Source organism: Megalops cyprinoides, chromosome 20, assembly GCF_013368585.1.
Source record: "Megalops cyprinoides isolate fMegCyp1 chromosome 20, fMegCyp1.pri, whole genome shotgun sequence".
In the NCBI taxonomy this organism is placed as follows: Eukaryota; Metazoa; Chordata; class Actinopteri; order Elopiformes; family Megalopidae; genus Megalops; species Megalops cyprinoides.
The window spans coordinates 17,859,404-17,872,291 of record NC_050602.1 but is presented as its reverse complement, the minus strand read 5'-3'; the positions used below and the strand labels follow the sequence as shown (position 1 = coordinate 17,872,291).

The window sequence follows — 12,888 nt, the reverse complement described above, 5'->3', positions numbered from 1 at the left end:
ATAATTATGCTGGCTGTCTGTTGTTTTATAGAGCCACTATAAACGTCAGAAAAAAATACAATGCATAGAATTAAAACAGCACATTGCAGGTGCTATTTTGTGTTTATCCGTACATTTTTTTGCGTGACACTTTTTTTTCCCCAAGCTCTCGTCATGCGTCTGTTAATCTCCCTCAGTTTTGACACGCGGCCACGCTCTCCCCACGCATGGCAAAAAAAATAATAATAAAATGTCAGGTCCTCCTTTAGCGCGCGGCGGGGCGGGGCGGGTGCGCGCCGCCGCCGCTGCCCGGGGAAACGAGGCGGGCCGGCGGAGCGAGATCATGTGAGAGTCCACGCGCCGAAAGTAGGTTAGCCACAGAGAAGGAGGGAAGGAGAGGAGGAGAGGGCAGAGTCAAGCGGAGAGAGGTGGAGAGACGGAGAGGACCGCACACGCTGCGCACGCACCCGAGAAAAACGCCGCAACCGAGCAAAAAATTATTATAATAATACGCACGATCACTTTAGACCACGCGTTGTCGATCCGGCGGATAAATGCTAGTGAACGTTATTACTAAGACGTTTTTTAACGAGGATTTTATTCCCTTTTTTATTTGTTGCAATAGCTCTTGTTTGTAGCAAAAAAAGTTATTTTCAAGCCAGCTGGCTTTGTAGCTGGCTAAAATCGTTTTACTTTAATGCTCTCCAGCTCTGTTATGCGAAGATTATAAACAGTCATCATGAGAGGTGAGTTGGGATTTTTTGCTATTTTTGATCAAATGTCATATTTTTTCTTTAACTTGGGTAAATATGATTAATGACTAAATAGGTAATTATTCGTAGTTTAAATATGCCTCACTTGCCACTGTTATGGTACAGAGTAATGAAATGTTTTGACATTTCTTCGACTGCGCGTCGCCCATTGCTGAACCCACTGCTCTTTTTAATGGCATTAGCTAGCTAGCTCGGGTAACCGCCTGCCGTGCGGTGACTGGGGTTTAACTCTCGGGCTGTGTGCGATTTAGAATTGGACACCAGAAGTTAATGTTAAAAGGGATCAAGACTGCTAACAGAATGAGTGATTATTTAAAGCTAATTTTGAACATTTCTAGACGAGCATTATTTGGGTAGTCGAGTAGCTACGCAACTAACCTGACAATCTGACAGTTGATATTCTTGAGGAAGTCGCGAACAGTAAGCTTGAAAAATATCCTCGAAGAAAAATTGTATCTGAATCTACATACTGGCTTGTCTTGTTAGTGTCACACACAAATCATTTTGCGTGCCGAAGTGTGCCGTAGGGCGGTTTGTTACAGGTATGGCATTAAAACGAATGCAAAGCGTTTGGTATTATTATTTTTTAACGTACATATTTTGGCATGCTTTGTGTAGTAGCGGTGCTTTTCCTGCCTATTATGTCATGTTTTTCAGCCTGTATGTCCCCTAGGCAGTGGAGGTCGCAGATTGTGTGTCAGTGTGTTAATTTGTCGTGCTCGCTCCCGAGCCACTCGCGTGTCGGTGTGCGTGTTGTTGTTTTCGGCTCCCAGCATGGCCGGCCGTGTGAGCGAGAGGGAGAGGCGGCTGTTCCATTGACCTAGTTATGTCACTGAGGATTACACAGCATTTGAGGGGGAGGAGAGAGAAACGGGGGGAGGGGATTGGAGGAGGCGGGCCTTACCGGGGATGTGGAAGTCCATGCGGTCGTATGCCGGTCAATTGCGTCCTAGCCAAGAACCTCATTGGCTCAGGGTAGACATGCACACCAGTGAATTTAAACTTGAACTTCGGGTGCCAAAGGAGCTCAAAAGATCAAGGTCCACGCTCAACTTTTGATTTAGGAAAAAATAAACATATTAAGACAACCAGCAACTCAACCATACTGACATTATAATACTAATGAATATCAGTCAACAGTATTTTGTGTGGTACTAAATCTTATTAAAATGATTAAAATTTAACAAATGTGCAGCAGTTCTTACCCTTATTGTAGTGATTGTCTCAAGAACTCATTTTCCTCCTGGCAGGATGCAGTATCTGCTGTTGATGCACAAGCTGTGATTTTTAATTTTATTTAATGGAGTGTTGCCACAGTGCTGGGATGTAATGTGTAAGGGAGTGTGTCACTGTGCCTTGGGGGCCATTTTGAGCGTTGCGTGTCATTGTGGCTCGGGGGCCATTTTGAACGTTGCGCACTTGCTGCCATCTCCTCAGAATCACTGCACAGAAGCAGGCCTCCAAACTGGCTACAGAGATGGACCTTGTGCCGTCCGACCTCAGGACAAGCATTACATTATTGTAATTTAGCAGACACTCCTAGGCAGAGCAACTTACATGGCTTACCATGGATTCTGTTTATACAGCTGGATAGTTACTTAAGTTAAGTACCTCGCCCAAGGGTACAATATCAGTGCCCCAGGAGAGAATTGAACCAGCAACCATTTGGTTACAAGCCCTTATATTGCCCTGCTGCCCTTGACGCAACTCAGGGTTTCATGTAGTTATGATTCCCTGTTTTAGAATGCTTGTCTTGTAGACTAGGCTTTTTTTCACATTACAGATCCTATAGTGCACTACAGTGAAGTGGGCACCAAGTGGAGGATTGGTGCTACTCCACTGATGTCATGCAAACAACTTGCTGGTGCCTGACAAACTGCAGGGTGCCTGAGAGTGGAGAGATGAGGAACCCCTAGCTGACCCACCCACCCCTATCCCTGGTAGAGCAGAGCCAGTTTTCTGCCATTGTGGGCTCCTGGTCGTTTTCAGCTGATGACTCAGCTAGGATCAAACCCCCGAAGTAGGGTTCAGCCTCCACACAAGACGAGAACCTTGCCAATTGAGCCAATGGAGAGACCTTGTAGTTTTTTTATTGTGGAAATATTCAAATTGTTGTCATTTTACCAATCTTTGGTGGGCTGTAAGTACTAGTTGCAGGCAGAGAGAGAGAATGAGTATTCATATGAGTCAGGCAATTGGTTTTCTCACATATTCCTGTACACCATTAGTGACATTTACAGCTTTCAGAGGCCATCAGAGGTCCAGCCAGAGTGGCTATGTGTTTGCACATAAAATGTCAAACTCCCCATGTGTGACTAGAGATTAATGCATTTATGAAGTTGAACATCTAAAACAGTACATGGTGGTTTGGTATACAATACTGTAACGCTGGCTATGTGCAGATTAAGCAAAGCATTAAACAAATTTAGGGGCACGTTCAGTCTGCGCTAGTTGTATATGGGGTATACATTTTGAATAATACAGTACGTATCTATTTTTGGACATACCAAGCTGCTCTGAGAGTGGGACGCATGGCGCAACCTCTCATCATGCATGTGCTACTCTCAAAAATAACTGCTGTCATCATTGCAGCTTTAAAGAGAGAGTACTCTATTCAAAGGACACTGTTAATGTAACTCTGAGGCTCTGTGAGGAACCTGTACCATGTCATTGACAATGGTTAAAAGCCTTGGAGTGGCCCCCTTGAGTGACGTATAGTGTGTAAAGTGTTGCTGTGAGCCTGAGTTGCTGAGAGTGCGCAGTGCCTCAAACTCAGTGTGCAGGTTGTATTTTAAGAACTCCTGATATAGGGTTAATGTACATTAGTGCTTGCATTGTGTAAAAGCAAAGTGCAGGCCAAATAGGACCTTTGGACAGCACAGGGCAGTGTCATTGCACGAAGTGAGGTACGAGTGCAGTCTGAAGGCCGGTTTGAGTCTGGCTGTATTGCTGTGGAAACGAAGACTGCATATTGACACAGTGACATACTGACATGGCTGACGTGCTCGGTTAATGTTGCGGACAGCGGCTGACGCATGTAGTGTGTAAAGGTTCTTTTGTTGGGAAAGATGAGCACTTTTATCTACCTTTCAATGCTGTTTACATTAGAGAATGTGACTCAGAAACACATTTTAGCGTTATCCCCTCTCTTCTGCATTACAGTGGCAAGAAACATATAATTGCAGTAATTTTCATGTTATAAAGATGATAAATTGTGTAATGTGTGTGCGTATTTAACATAGATAAAATGGCGGAGTCATTGATCAGGTGTAATTATCTAAATGAACCTAATGAATAGGTGTCCCCTTCAGAGAGACTTGATCATTTTGTGTGCCATTGTAGGTTGGTAGGTATTATTTCAGTGTATAATGGGTTTGTATGAAGAACGTTTTATGAAGGTCTGGCTTTTCTTTACAGTATATATACAGTTGGTGTATACTGCAGCAATGAGGTGCTGCAGGGGGCTTCTTTTTACCCTTGAATCTTCATTGTAATTTCATTAAGGAACAAAAGGCAACATTAGGCTGCAGTTTCAGCTGTGATTGAACACCCCATAAAACAGTCAAGCAACCACATACTCGTTTAGTCCGAAAACCTTTAAAAAAGCAGTAAAAAAAAAAAAAAAACGTTTCAGCATGGAAGTGCCTTCATCAGGTTGTAGTACTTCTGGGAGTGAATGTTCTTGTATGGTGAGGATAATTTGGGGAAATTACTCAGAAATGAAGAAATTACTCAGGTGATATAAATTGCATTGTTATGTATGCACACATCAGAACTGAACTTTTTGTTGTTGTGTCATCACCAGTAGATGTTTCTGTGTGTGCAGACTCATTATTTCTTGACTTTTTCTGGAAAAATGTTTGAGAAAATTAATGATGTTACTCTCTCAAAACAGTTATCCTAATTGACAGTTCACGGTGTGCACATACTTAGTGTCATGACCTTTATTGATAACCAATATGTTATTTATATCTGTATTGATGTTAGTTAATCCATCACGTAATGCATAGGCCTCAAACTGTACGTGCAAATGTTGTGTGCATGTACAGTTGAATTCAGACGTCATTTGTGTGAAATTGAACTACTTCCACAAGGTGCTTGTGCGCTGAAGCTGAAGGGTTTCTTTTGAATACCTGATGATGATTAAGACTGCGATCTAATTCTATGTAACGGAGATCCTTAATCTTATGTAACTGACCATGTATTTATGGCGTTTTGAGACTCGAAACTTCTATAACGTTCTCAACCCGTCAAAATAGCTCGGGGAAGCTCAGAACCTGTGGTGCCACCTTAAAACGGAAAAAATGAATCCAGATTGTCTTTCCTCGGCTGCCACCCACACCCCCTCCCTCTTGCTCAATGAGAAAGTGGAAAAGTGTGTCAGTAGGACAGATCGCCCCCCCCCCCTATTCGCCTGATGGCTGTGCGGCATTGAGTGACGTCCGAATTTGCAAATAATCAGTAAAGTTGCCTAGCCAAAAGGCCAATGAGAAGGCGGGGGAGGAGCCAGCGCGTTGCTAGGGCGACCTCCCCTGAATGAGTGTGCTCGTGGAATGCGATCAGACCGCGGTTATATAACAGCAAACGATGGGAGGGTGCGATGGGGCGTTGGACGGGGTTGAGACAGGCGTATTTCTGTTGCATTGAGCCATGAGCTATTTATTGCCCCCATAGCACTCTGTGGATAAGTAGGAATTTGCTGTATAGAAACGCGAATGTTTACATCTTGCATACAAAGCTGCTACAGTTATGAAACTCGTTATAAAAAAAAATGAACGCCCATCAATAAGTGGCAGTTTAAAATTGCTTGCGTGTCAACGATGTTTAGACATTTCGCAGTTCTGCGAAGAGCTCGCTACACTGCAGCGACGCGAAATCAGTGGTCTCTCATATCTAAAATCAGATCTTTGGAAATGTTCCTACTAAATGACGCACGTAACCATTCCCATTTCCCTGCTACTTGTTTGGCGGAACGTATGTTGCAAATTAGCTTGCTTGTTAGCGGGTTTCAAAGCGGTGTTTGTTAGCAAATTTTGATAGGAATTAACGTCATGCACCAGAGCACAAATCGGTTAAGATCAGTTAATACAGTTCCTCGTGTCAAAATAGAAAACTATCATGCATACAATGGTTACTAACATTTGTTCCCCCATTGCAGGCCTAAATGTAACAGTCTCAAGCAATTTCTGCTGAGCATTCATTTGCATTCACGTTATGTATATTTAGTGAGCTAAAGAACATGCAGGTCGATCTGTTCTCTCCCGAGGCAGGCGGTATTTCTCTAAACTGTTCTTCATTCGGAGTGGTTGTGCGGCATTCAGACCTGTGATTTGTCCACACTTGAAAGTGCCTAAGTGCTCTTTTGTATGTGCATTTTGCTACTGCTCAGCCATTGCAGCTCCTGGAAGCATTCATATCTGTTTTTCATATGAGAAAAGAAAGAGCTAAAGTCCATTATTCATAAAAAAAAGCCTCTCAGCCTGATAGAATTCGCCTTCTCTGTACCTTGTTCACTTGTACCATCGACAGTCCTTTTATGCAACATTGATAGTCTCAACAACTTCTTTTATGTGCAAACAAACGTGTACTGCCAAAGTCTGCTTGTGTTGTTAACGTACCCTGAACATAATGGCACCCTTGGCTTTATTGTCAGTTTTTCCCTGGTAGTTCCCGTCAGATAATAATAGTCATATAATAGTCAGGTAATAAACCACAGACCGCTTGGACTCTTGTGCAGATAAGATTGCTGAGCCACTCTTGCCCAGAGAAATGTGGACTATGATTGCCTGACAGGGAGTCTGAAGTCCAGTGTTCTTCAGCTCAACTTTGGTCTGCCGCAGGCTCTGCGAACTGTGTTTTAGTGCTTTATCGATGAACTGTTTAACGTAGTTTGGCCTCAGTGTAGGTCCATAAACAGCCTACTGCAGTTACTAATTTGTACCTCTTCACCCTTCTTGCCCCCAGCTCAAATTGAGGTGATCCCGTGTAAGATCTGTGGGGACAAGTCCTCAGGAATTCACTATGGGGTGATCACCTGTGAAGGCTGCAAGGTGAGTACCACAAGGCTGTGTGTGTGTGTGTCTCTGTGTGTTTGTGAGTGTGCGTGTGTGTGGATGTGTGTGTGATTGTGAGTGTCCCAGCATTACAGTAATGTGTGTTTTTGAGTGTCCCAGCATTACTGTAATGTGTGTTCGTGAGTGTCTCAGCATTACTGTAATGTGGGTTTGTGAGTGTCCCAGCATTGCATTAATGTGTGGGGTTTTTCTGTGTTTGCACACAGGGCTTCTTCCGTCGCAGCCAGCAGAACAATGCCATGTACTCCTGTTCCAGGCAGAGGAACTGCCTGATCGACCGCACCAACCGCAACCGCTGCCAGCACTGCCGACTGCAGAAGTGCCTGGCACTGGGCATGAGCCGTGATGGTGAGCCCCCCCACAACACCTCGTTTCTGGCCACTGGGGCTAGTCTGTCCGCCATAGTCATATGACTCTCGATTGGACGATTGTTACATGCACATTACATTAATATAGCTGACACTCTTATCCAGAGCGACCTCCAGCCCCATAGAACATAAGTGTATCCAAGTGTAATCATAAGAGGAGGTGGTGTGTCTCTCATTAAAGCAACCAAAAAAACTAAAAGGAGCATAGAATGCATCTTGTTTTCAGCATTCGGGTCCATTATCTGAACATGCGTGAAAATGGCCTTATGTGACTTCTCTGCATGTGTGTTGTTCCCCCCTGCGGTGCATGTTATGTCTGACATTTGCTTATGTTGTGTGTGTGTGTGTGTGTGTTTGCTTTGCAGCGGTGAAGTTCGGGCGCATGTCCAAAAAGCAGCGCGATAGCCTGTACGCCGAGGTGCAGAAGCACCAGCAGTCGCAGGAGTGCGCGGGGGGCGTGGCCCGGGAGGAGCAGGGTGACGACGGAGGGCACAGCCGGGCCTACAGCAGCGGCTCCAGCGCCGCCCTCAGCGACTTGGACGACATCGCCACGCTGCCCGACGGGCTGCTGTTCGACCTGCCGCTCACGCCCGAGGGGGCGGGCGGCTACTGCGGCCTGGAGCTGCTCGGCGGGGGCAGTCTGTCCTCCAACAGCTCGCCTGAGCAGAACGGGCTGGACTTCAGCGACGGCAGCCACATCAAACACGAGTACGACCTGCTGCACGAGACCGGGCTCTTCACCCCGCCGCCCGAGAGCTGCTCCCTGATGGAGATAGGTCAGTCCTTGCACTGTCCGTCCGCCCGCTTGCTTCTGTCTGACTCTCAGTGTGTGTGTCTCTCTCTGTCGGTCTGTCTGCCTTTGTGTCTGTCTCTGTCTCTCTCTTTGTCATCCTGCTTTCGCTGCAGTGTCTGAGTGTCAGTGTGTAGGCATCAGTGTGAATGGCTTGTGGTTTCATAGGTCTCTCTATCACGGTTCCTCTCTCTCTGTGTTTGCCCCCTCTGAGTGTGGAATACCATGCCGTGTGTGTTGTTTATGGCCGACTTACTGATGGGCCCCGTTCCTCATTTCAGAGCATATTACACAGAGTGTGGTGAAGTCCCACCTGGAGACCATCCAGCACAGCGCCGAGGAGCTCAAAAGACTGGTCTGGAATCTGTACACCCCAGAAGAGACTCGCGCGTTCCAGAGTAAGGTGAGTGCCCTGACACAGTGAATGCGCTACTTCCAGATCCCCCGTACATGCACATGTATTGATGGTGATACAGTGGTTGCAAGAGAGAAGCCATTTGTTAATCGTCAAGTGTCTTGGTTGTGCGGTGTGTGGCTCTGAGAAGGCTGTGTGGTCTGAGAATGACTGTGCACAGTGCGGTGTGTCATTGCTGACGTTATCTCCTGCTTGTGTCACAGTCTGTGGAGTGGATGTGGCAGCAGTGCACCCACCACCTCACCAGCGCCATCCAGTACGTGGTGGAGTTCGCCAAGCGCATCTCTGGCTTCATGGACCTCTGCCAGAATGACCAGATCATCCTGCTCAAAGCAGGTCGGTACCAAGAGCCAGTCATGGGCTCGAACATTTACTGGGGTCATACTGAACACAGTAGTATTCATACATGCATGTGCGCACACACACACACACACACACACACACAAACACACAAACACACAAGCACATATACTCTCTCTCTCATATACATACACGTCCACAAACAAAACATACTGACACACACATGCACACACACATACATGTATGCACCCATATACACACACTCAGAGGAAACATTTCTGTGCTACATGCTATGAGCTGTGAATGCAGTGTGCTTCTTGTAGAGATGTGCTAATGTGCTAATGATGGCTTCTCTTGTTTTTCTCTCCAAAACTCTCTTGTGTCCGCTCCATTCATCATTATTCCAACTCTCCCGTCACTGGGAAAACTTCTGAAACCAAAATCATGTTTTGATTACATAAACTTTAAATGTTTGAAATCTTTTTGAATTAATCACCTGTAATATCTATCTCATGAAACCTGTGATATATTTATTACCTCTGATTTTCAAAATGTTCAAATGTTTAAATGTTTAAATGCCTTCAAATTTTGAATTAAATTATCTTTGCCTGTGTGTCTGTGCACTGTGGAGCATCTTCCTTCTCCCCTTCTCTGTCTCTCTCTCTCTCTCTCTCTCTCTCTCTCTCTCTCTCTGCAAGCTCTCCCTCCATCTCTGTGCTCTTTCTCTCTGTTCCTGCTTCAGGGTGTCTGGAGGTTCTGTTGATCCGCACGTGTCGCGCCTACAATCCCATCAACAACACCATGCTGTTCAACGGCAAGTTTGCCAGCGCACAGCTCTTCAAGGCCCTCGGTGAGTCCCCGGCTGTACCGGGCCAAACCCAGTTAAGCTCAGACACTGCACACTGTAACCGAGAGGTTGCTGATTCGATTCTCTGCCGGGGCACTGATGTTGTACCCTTGGGCAAGGTACTTAACTCACAATTGCTTCACTAAATATCCAGCTGTATAAATGGACAAAATTGTTTCATTGAGCTTTGCATCACTCTAGTATCCACTAATATTACATTACATTACATTCATTTAGCAGTAGCTCTTATCCAGAGCGACCTCCAGCACAATAGAATATAAGTGTTTCCATTCAAGTTGAGGGGGATGTGCGATAGACAGTACACTGAGTTGCTGCTGATTGCGACCAGTGATGATATTATGTGGCCCGGCTGTGTAATGGCAGGAATGTAGGCTGCTGTGACATGGCATGCCTCTCTCTGTCTGTGTCTAGGCTGCGATGACCTTGTGAATGCCGTGTACGATCTGGCCAAGAGCCTGTGCCGACTGCAGCTCACTGAGGAAGAGATGGCTCTGTTCAGCGCCACAGTCCTCCTGTCACCAGGTGAGTCTGACTGTCACATTCACACATGCTCACACACACACACACACTCACACTCACACACGCCCCCACACATATGCTCACACATACTAACTCGCACACTCACACACAGAGACACACACACACTCACAGAAATGTGCGCACACTTATGCTCACACACGTCTACATATGATCACTTACATATACACAAGCACGCACTCACATACACACCCGCTGATGCCTTGACACACTGGTACTCAGTAGTAAACCTGTAATACTCATAGTTACTCTGGCCATTTGTTCTGCAGATCGGCTGTGGCTAACAGACACACTGCAGGTGCAGAAGCTGCAGGAGAAAGTCTACCTGGCGCTGCAACACTGCCTCCACAGGAGCGGGGCCAATGAGGAGAAACTGGCCAAGGTAATCTTACATAAGTGTGTGAGAATGGGTTTGTTTGTGTGCGTTGTTGTGAGTGTGTAAGAATGGGTTTGTGTGTGTGTGTGTGTGCGTGCATGTGTATATATGCACGTGTGTGTGAATATGTCAGGTTTGGTACTCCAACTGCAGGTAGAAAACGTTTCTCTGATTTCTCTTCATCTCAGATGGTGTCCAAGTTGCCCATGATGAAGTCCATTTGCAACCTGCACATGGACAAGCTGGAGTTTTTCCGTCTGGTTCACCCAGACACAGCCTACGGCTTCCCTCCACTCTATCGGGAGGTCTTCGGAAGCGAGATCCCCTTCCCTGACTCCACGGAAAGCTAAGTTCAGTCAGAGAGAGAGAGAGAAAGTGTAGGGAGAGGTAGGTTTGAGCAGGCGTAGATGCAGAGGAACAGCAAATCACCAGACTCAACCAGCGGTTCAGTGACAATCTCTCACACACTACTTAACACCACACTACTGTGACCTCAGACTTCTGACACACCCCCCCCCGAATCATCACAGCACCTGACACTGTGAGGTCTGCTACAGGGCCATTGTCAGCAGGTTCTGTGATGCCACACGCATGTGACCTTACTGCGGGGAGCCCAAGGCGAGAGCTTGGCTTCCTCACTTCTCTTCTGTGTGTGGGCCTGCACGTCCCTCAGCCTGAATTGTGACTTATGAGTTCCTCCTGCAGTTCTCACCATGCCCTCCATCCCCTCGTCCCCTCATCCCCCCCCCCCCCCCCCCCCAGCACAACATGAATGTACCCCGTGAACACATGGTGCCGCCCCATGCGTCAGACAGAATGTACCTGCTGCTCCCGGTGGTCTGTGTATGACTGGTACCCTCTGTACCACTCAGTATATTTAGCACTTACTGTGCCCCAAAACAATATCCCCCCAAACAGCTAGTTTAAAGGGACCAAGATCACCTGGCAATGTTTTTTAGTAACATGATGGCAAGTGATGGAGGTAACCCAGGTTTAGTATGTTAGAAACAACACTAAAATCTTCCGTTATGTCTGCCGTTGCCCACTCTCACTGTATTCACTGCCATGCTTGGGCAATCGCACAACACTGACACGCTACACACGCACACAAAGCACTAACACTCTACCCACTCAAAGCACTAAGATGCTGTCCTGTATGTATTTGTATGGGCACGCCAGCAGGAAGTGTCTGGAGCTGCTCTTTTTGAGATGCAATGGAAAACCTCAGCCCCCTTACCTTTTCCCCTTTGCAAACGCCACTTCAAGAAACAAACACCGTCATGTTATTTTTAAGTTTATATATACATTTAGAAAAAAACATTTATTGATTTAAGAATGTATATAAATATATGTAGGTTTATTTGTGTAGAGAGTGGCAGAGAGAAAGAGAGAGAGCGCGCGCCAGAGCAGTGTGATTGTCCGAAGCCTCCCAGTGACTGCCTAAAGCATATTCCAGTGACACTGGAACGCAAATGAAAAGCAATGGACATTGAAAAAGGAGAAGACAAACAGCACTAACTGACCAATCAGGAGTGTCTTCAGCTGATTCTGGAACGCTCTGTTCCCATGGCTCGTCTTCTCAGGGTCTGCACGCTAAAGCCACAGACACCTTGGAACACCCTGCCGGAGCAGTGGTGGGACAACCTTTTGCCGGGGGTGGACTCTTTGGCACAGTGACCGCAGCGGTTGAAAGCAGCCATTTGACATGAAGGCGGAGGAAAAGTGGTTGTTTTTGTTGTTGTTGTTAATGTTTCTTGAGAAACTGCTTGAACACTGGCACTTATGTGTATGCCGCATACCTCTGTTAAAATGGCCTAAAACTGTGGGAGCCCGGCTCCGAGAGATCTCCTGTTTTCAGTGGGAAGGAAAGGAACTGAAGAGAAAGTGAGTAGAGAGACTGCTGGAGCTGCTATGTACTGTCGCGGTACAAAGCAGGACATCTGTAATCAGCACCAGGCAGGAGTGGTCCCCTAATAGGAGTCTCGCATCACTGTATGATATTGTAAGGCCGTACTGATGGTCAGCAGTGTATTGTTTTTCGATAATGTGAACACACTCCTTTGTCTGTTCTATTCCTCCTTCTCCTCTGTCCTCCTCCATGACCTTTTTGGGTCAACAGAGTGATCAGCTACCGCCCTGAGTTAGGAATTACGATGATCATCATTATTGTTACTATTATTATAAATAGTATATTCTATTTGTTATTTCTGTATAAAAAAACACTGAAGGAAGCAATCCAAGCAGATAAAGATCTATTTTGTAGAGATTTATTTTCACACGCAGTTTGTTACACTCCAGAGGGCCTGTGAAATACAGACAGAGCTTCTGTGCGTACAGACAATCACAGGGTCTGCATCTCTGACGCCATCTAATCTAACACAGGGCCTGCATCTCTGGCCCATTTTATC

The 12,888-nt window shown here is 46.1% G+C and overlaps 1 protein-coding gene across 1 annotated transcript; it reads left to right on the top strand.

Moving 5' to 3' along the window:
- Positions 1–624: 624 nt before the first annotated feature.
- Positions 625–11,225, top strand: LOC118795382 (nuclear receptor ROR-beta-like). The gene is made up of 10 exons (XM_036553837.1): positions 625–725; positions 6,717–6,802; positions 7,033–7,174; positions 7,560–7,970; positions 8,266–8,387; positions 8,603–8,735; positions 9,442–9,549; positions 9,979–10,089; positions 10,374–10,486; positions 10,669–11,225. The coding sequence occupies exons 1-10, from the start codon at positions 719–721 to the stop codon at positions 10,828–10,830; spliced, it is 1,395 nt and encodes a 464-aa protein (XP_036409730.1). The 5' UTR covers positions 625–718; the 3' UTR covers positions 10,831–11,225.
- Positions 11,226–12,888: the final 1,663 nt, after the last annotated feature.

Excerpts from the sequence above, each read along its gene's own strand:
- LOC118795382 (XM_036553837.1), top strand. Across the intron at positions 9,550-9,978 it reads ACAGCTCTTCAAGGCCCTCG|GCTGCGATGACCTTGTGAAT; the intron begins GTGAGTCCCCGG and ends GTCTGTGTCTAG. Across the intron at positions 10,487-10,668 it reads ATGAGGAGAAACTGGCCAAG|ATGGTGTCCAAGTTGCCCAT; the intron begins GTAATCTTACAT and ends TCTTCATCTCAG.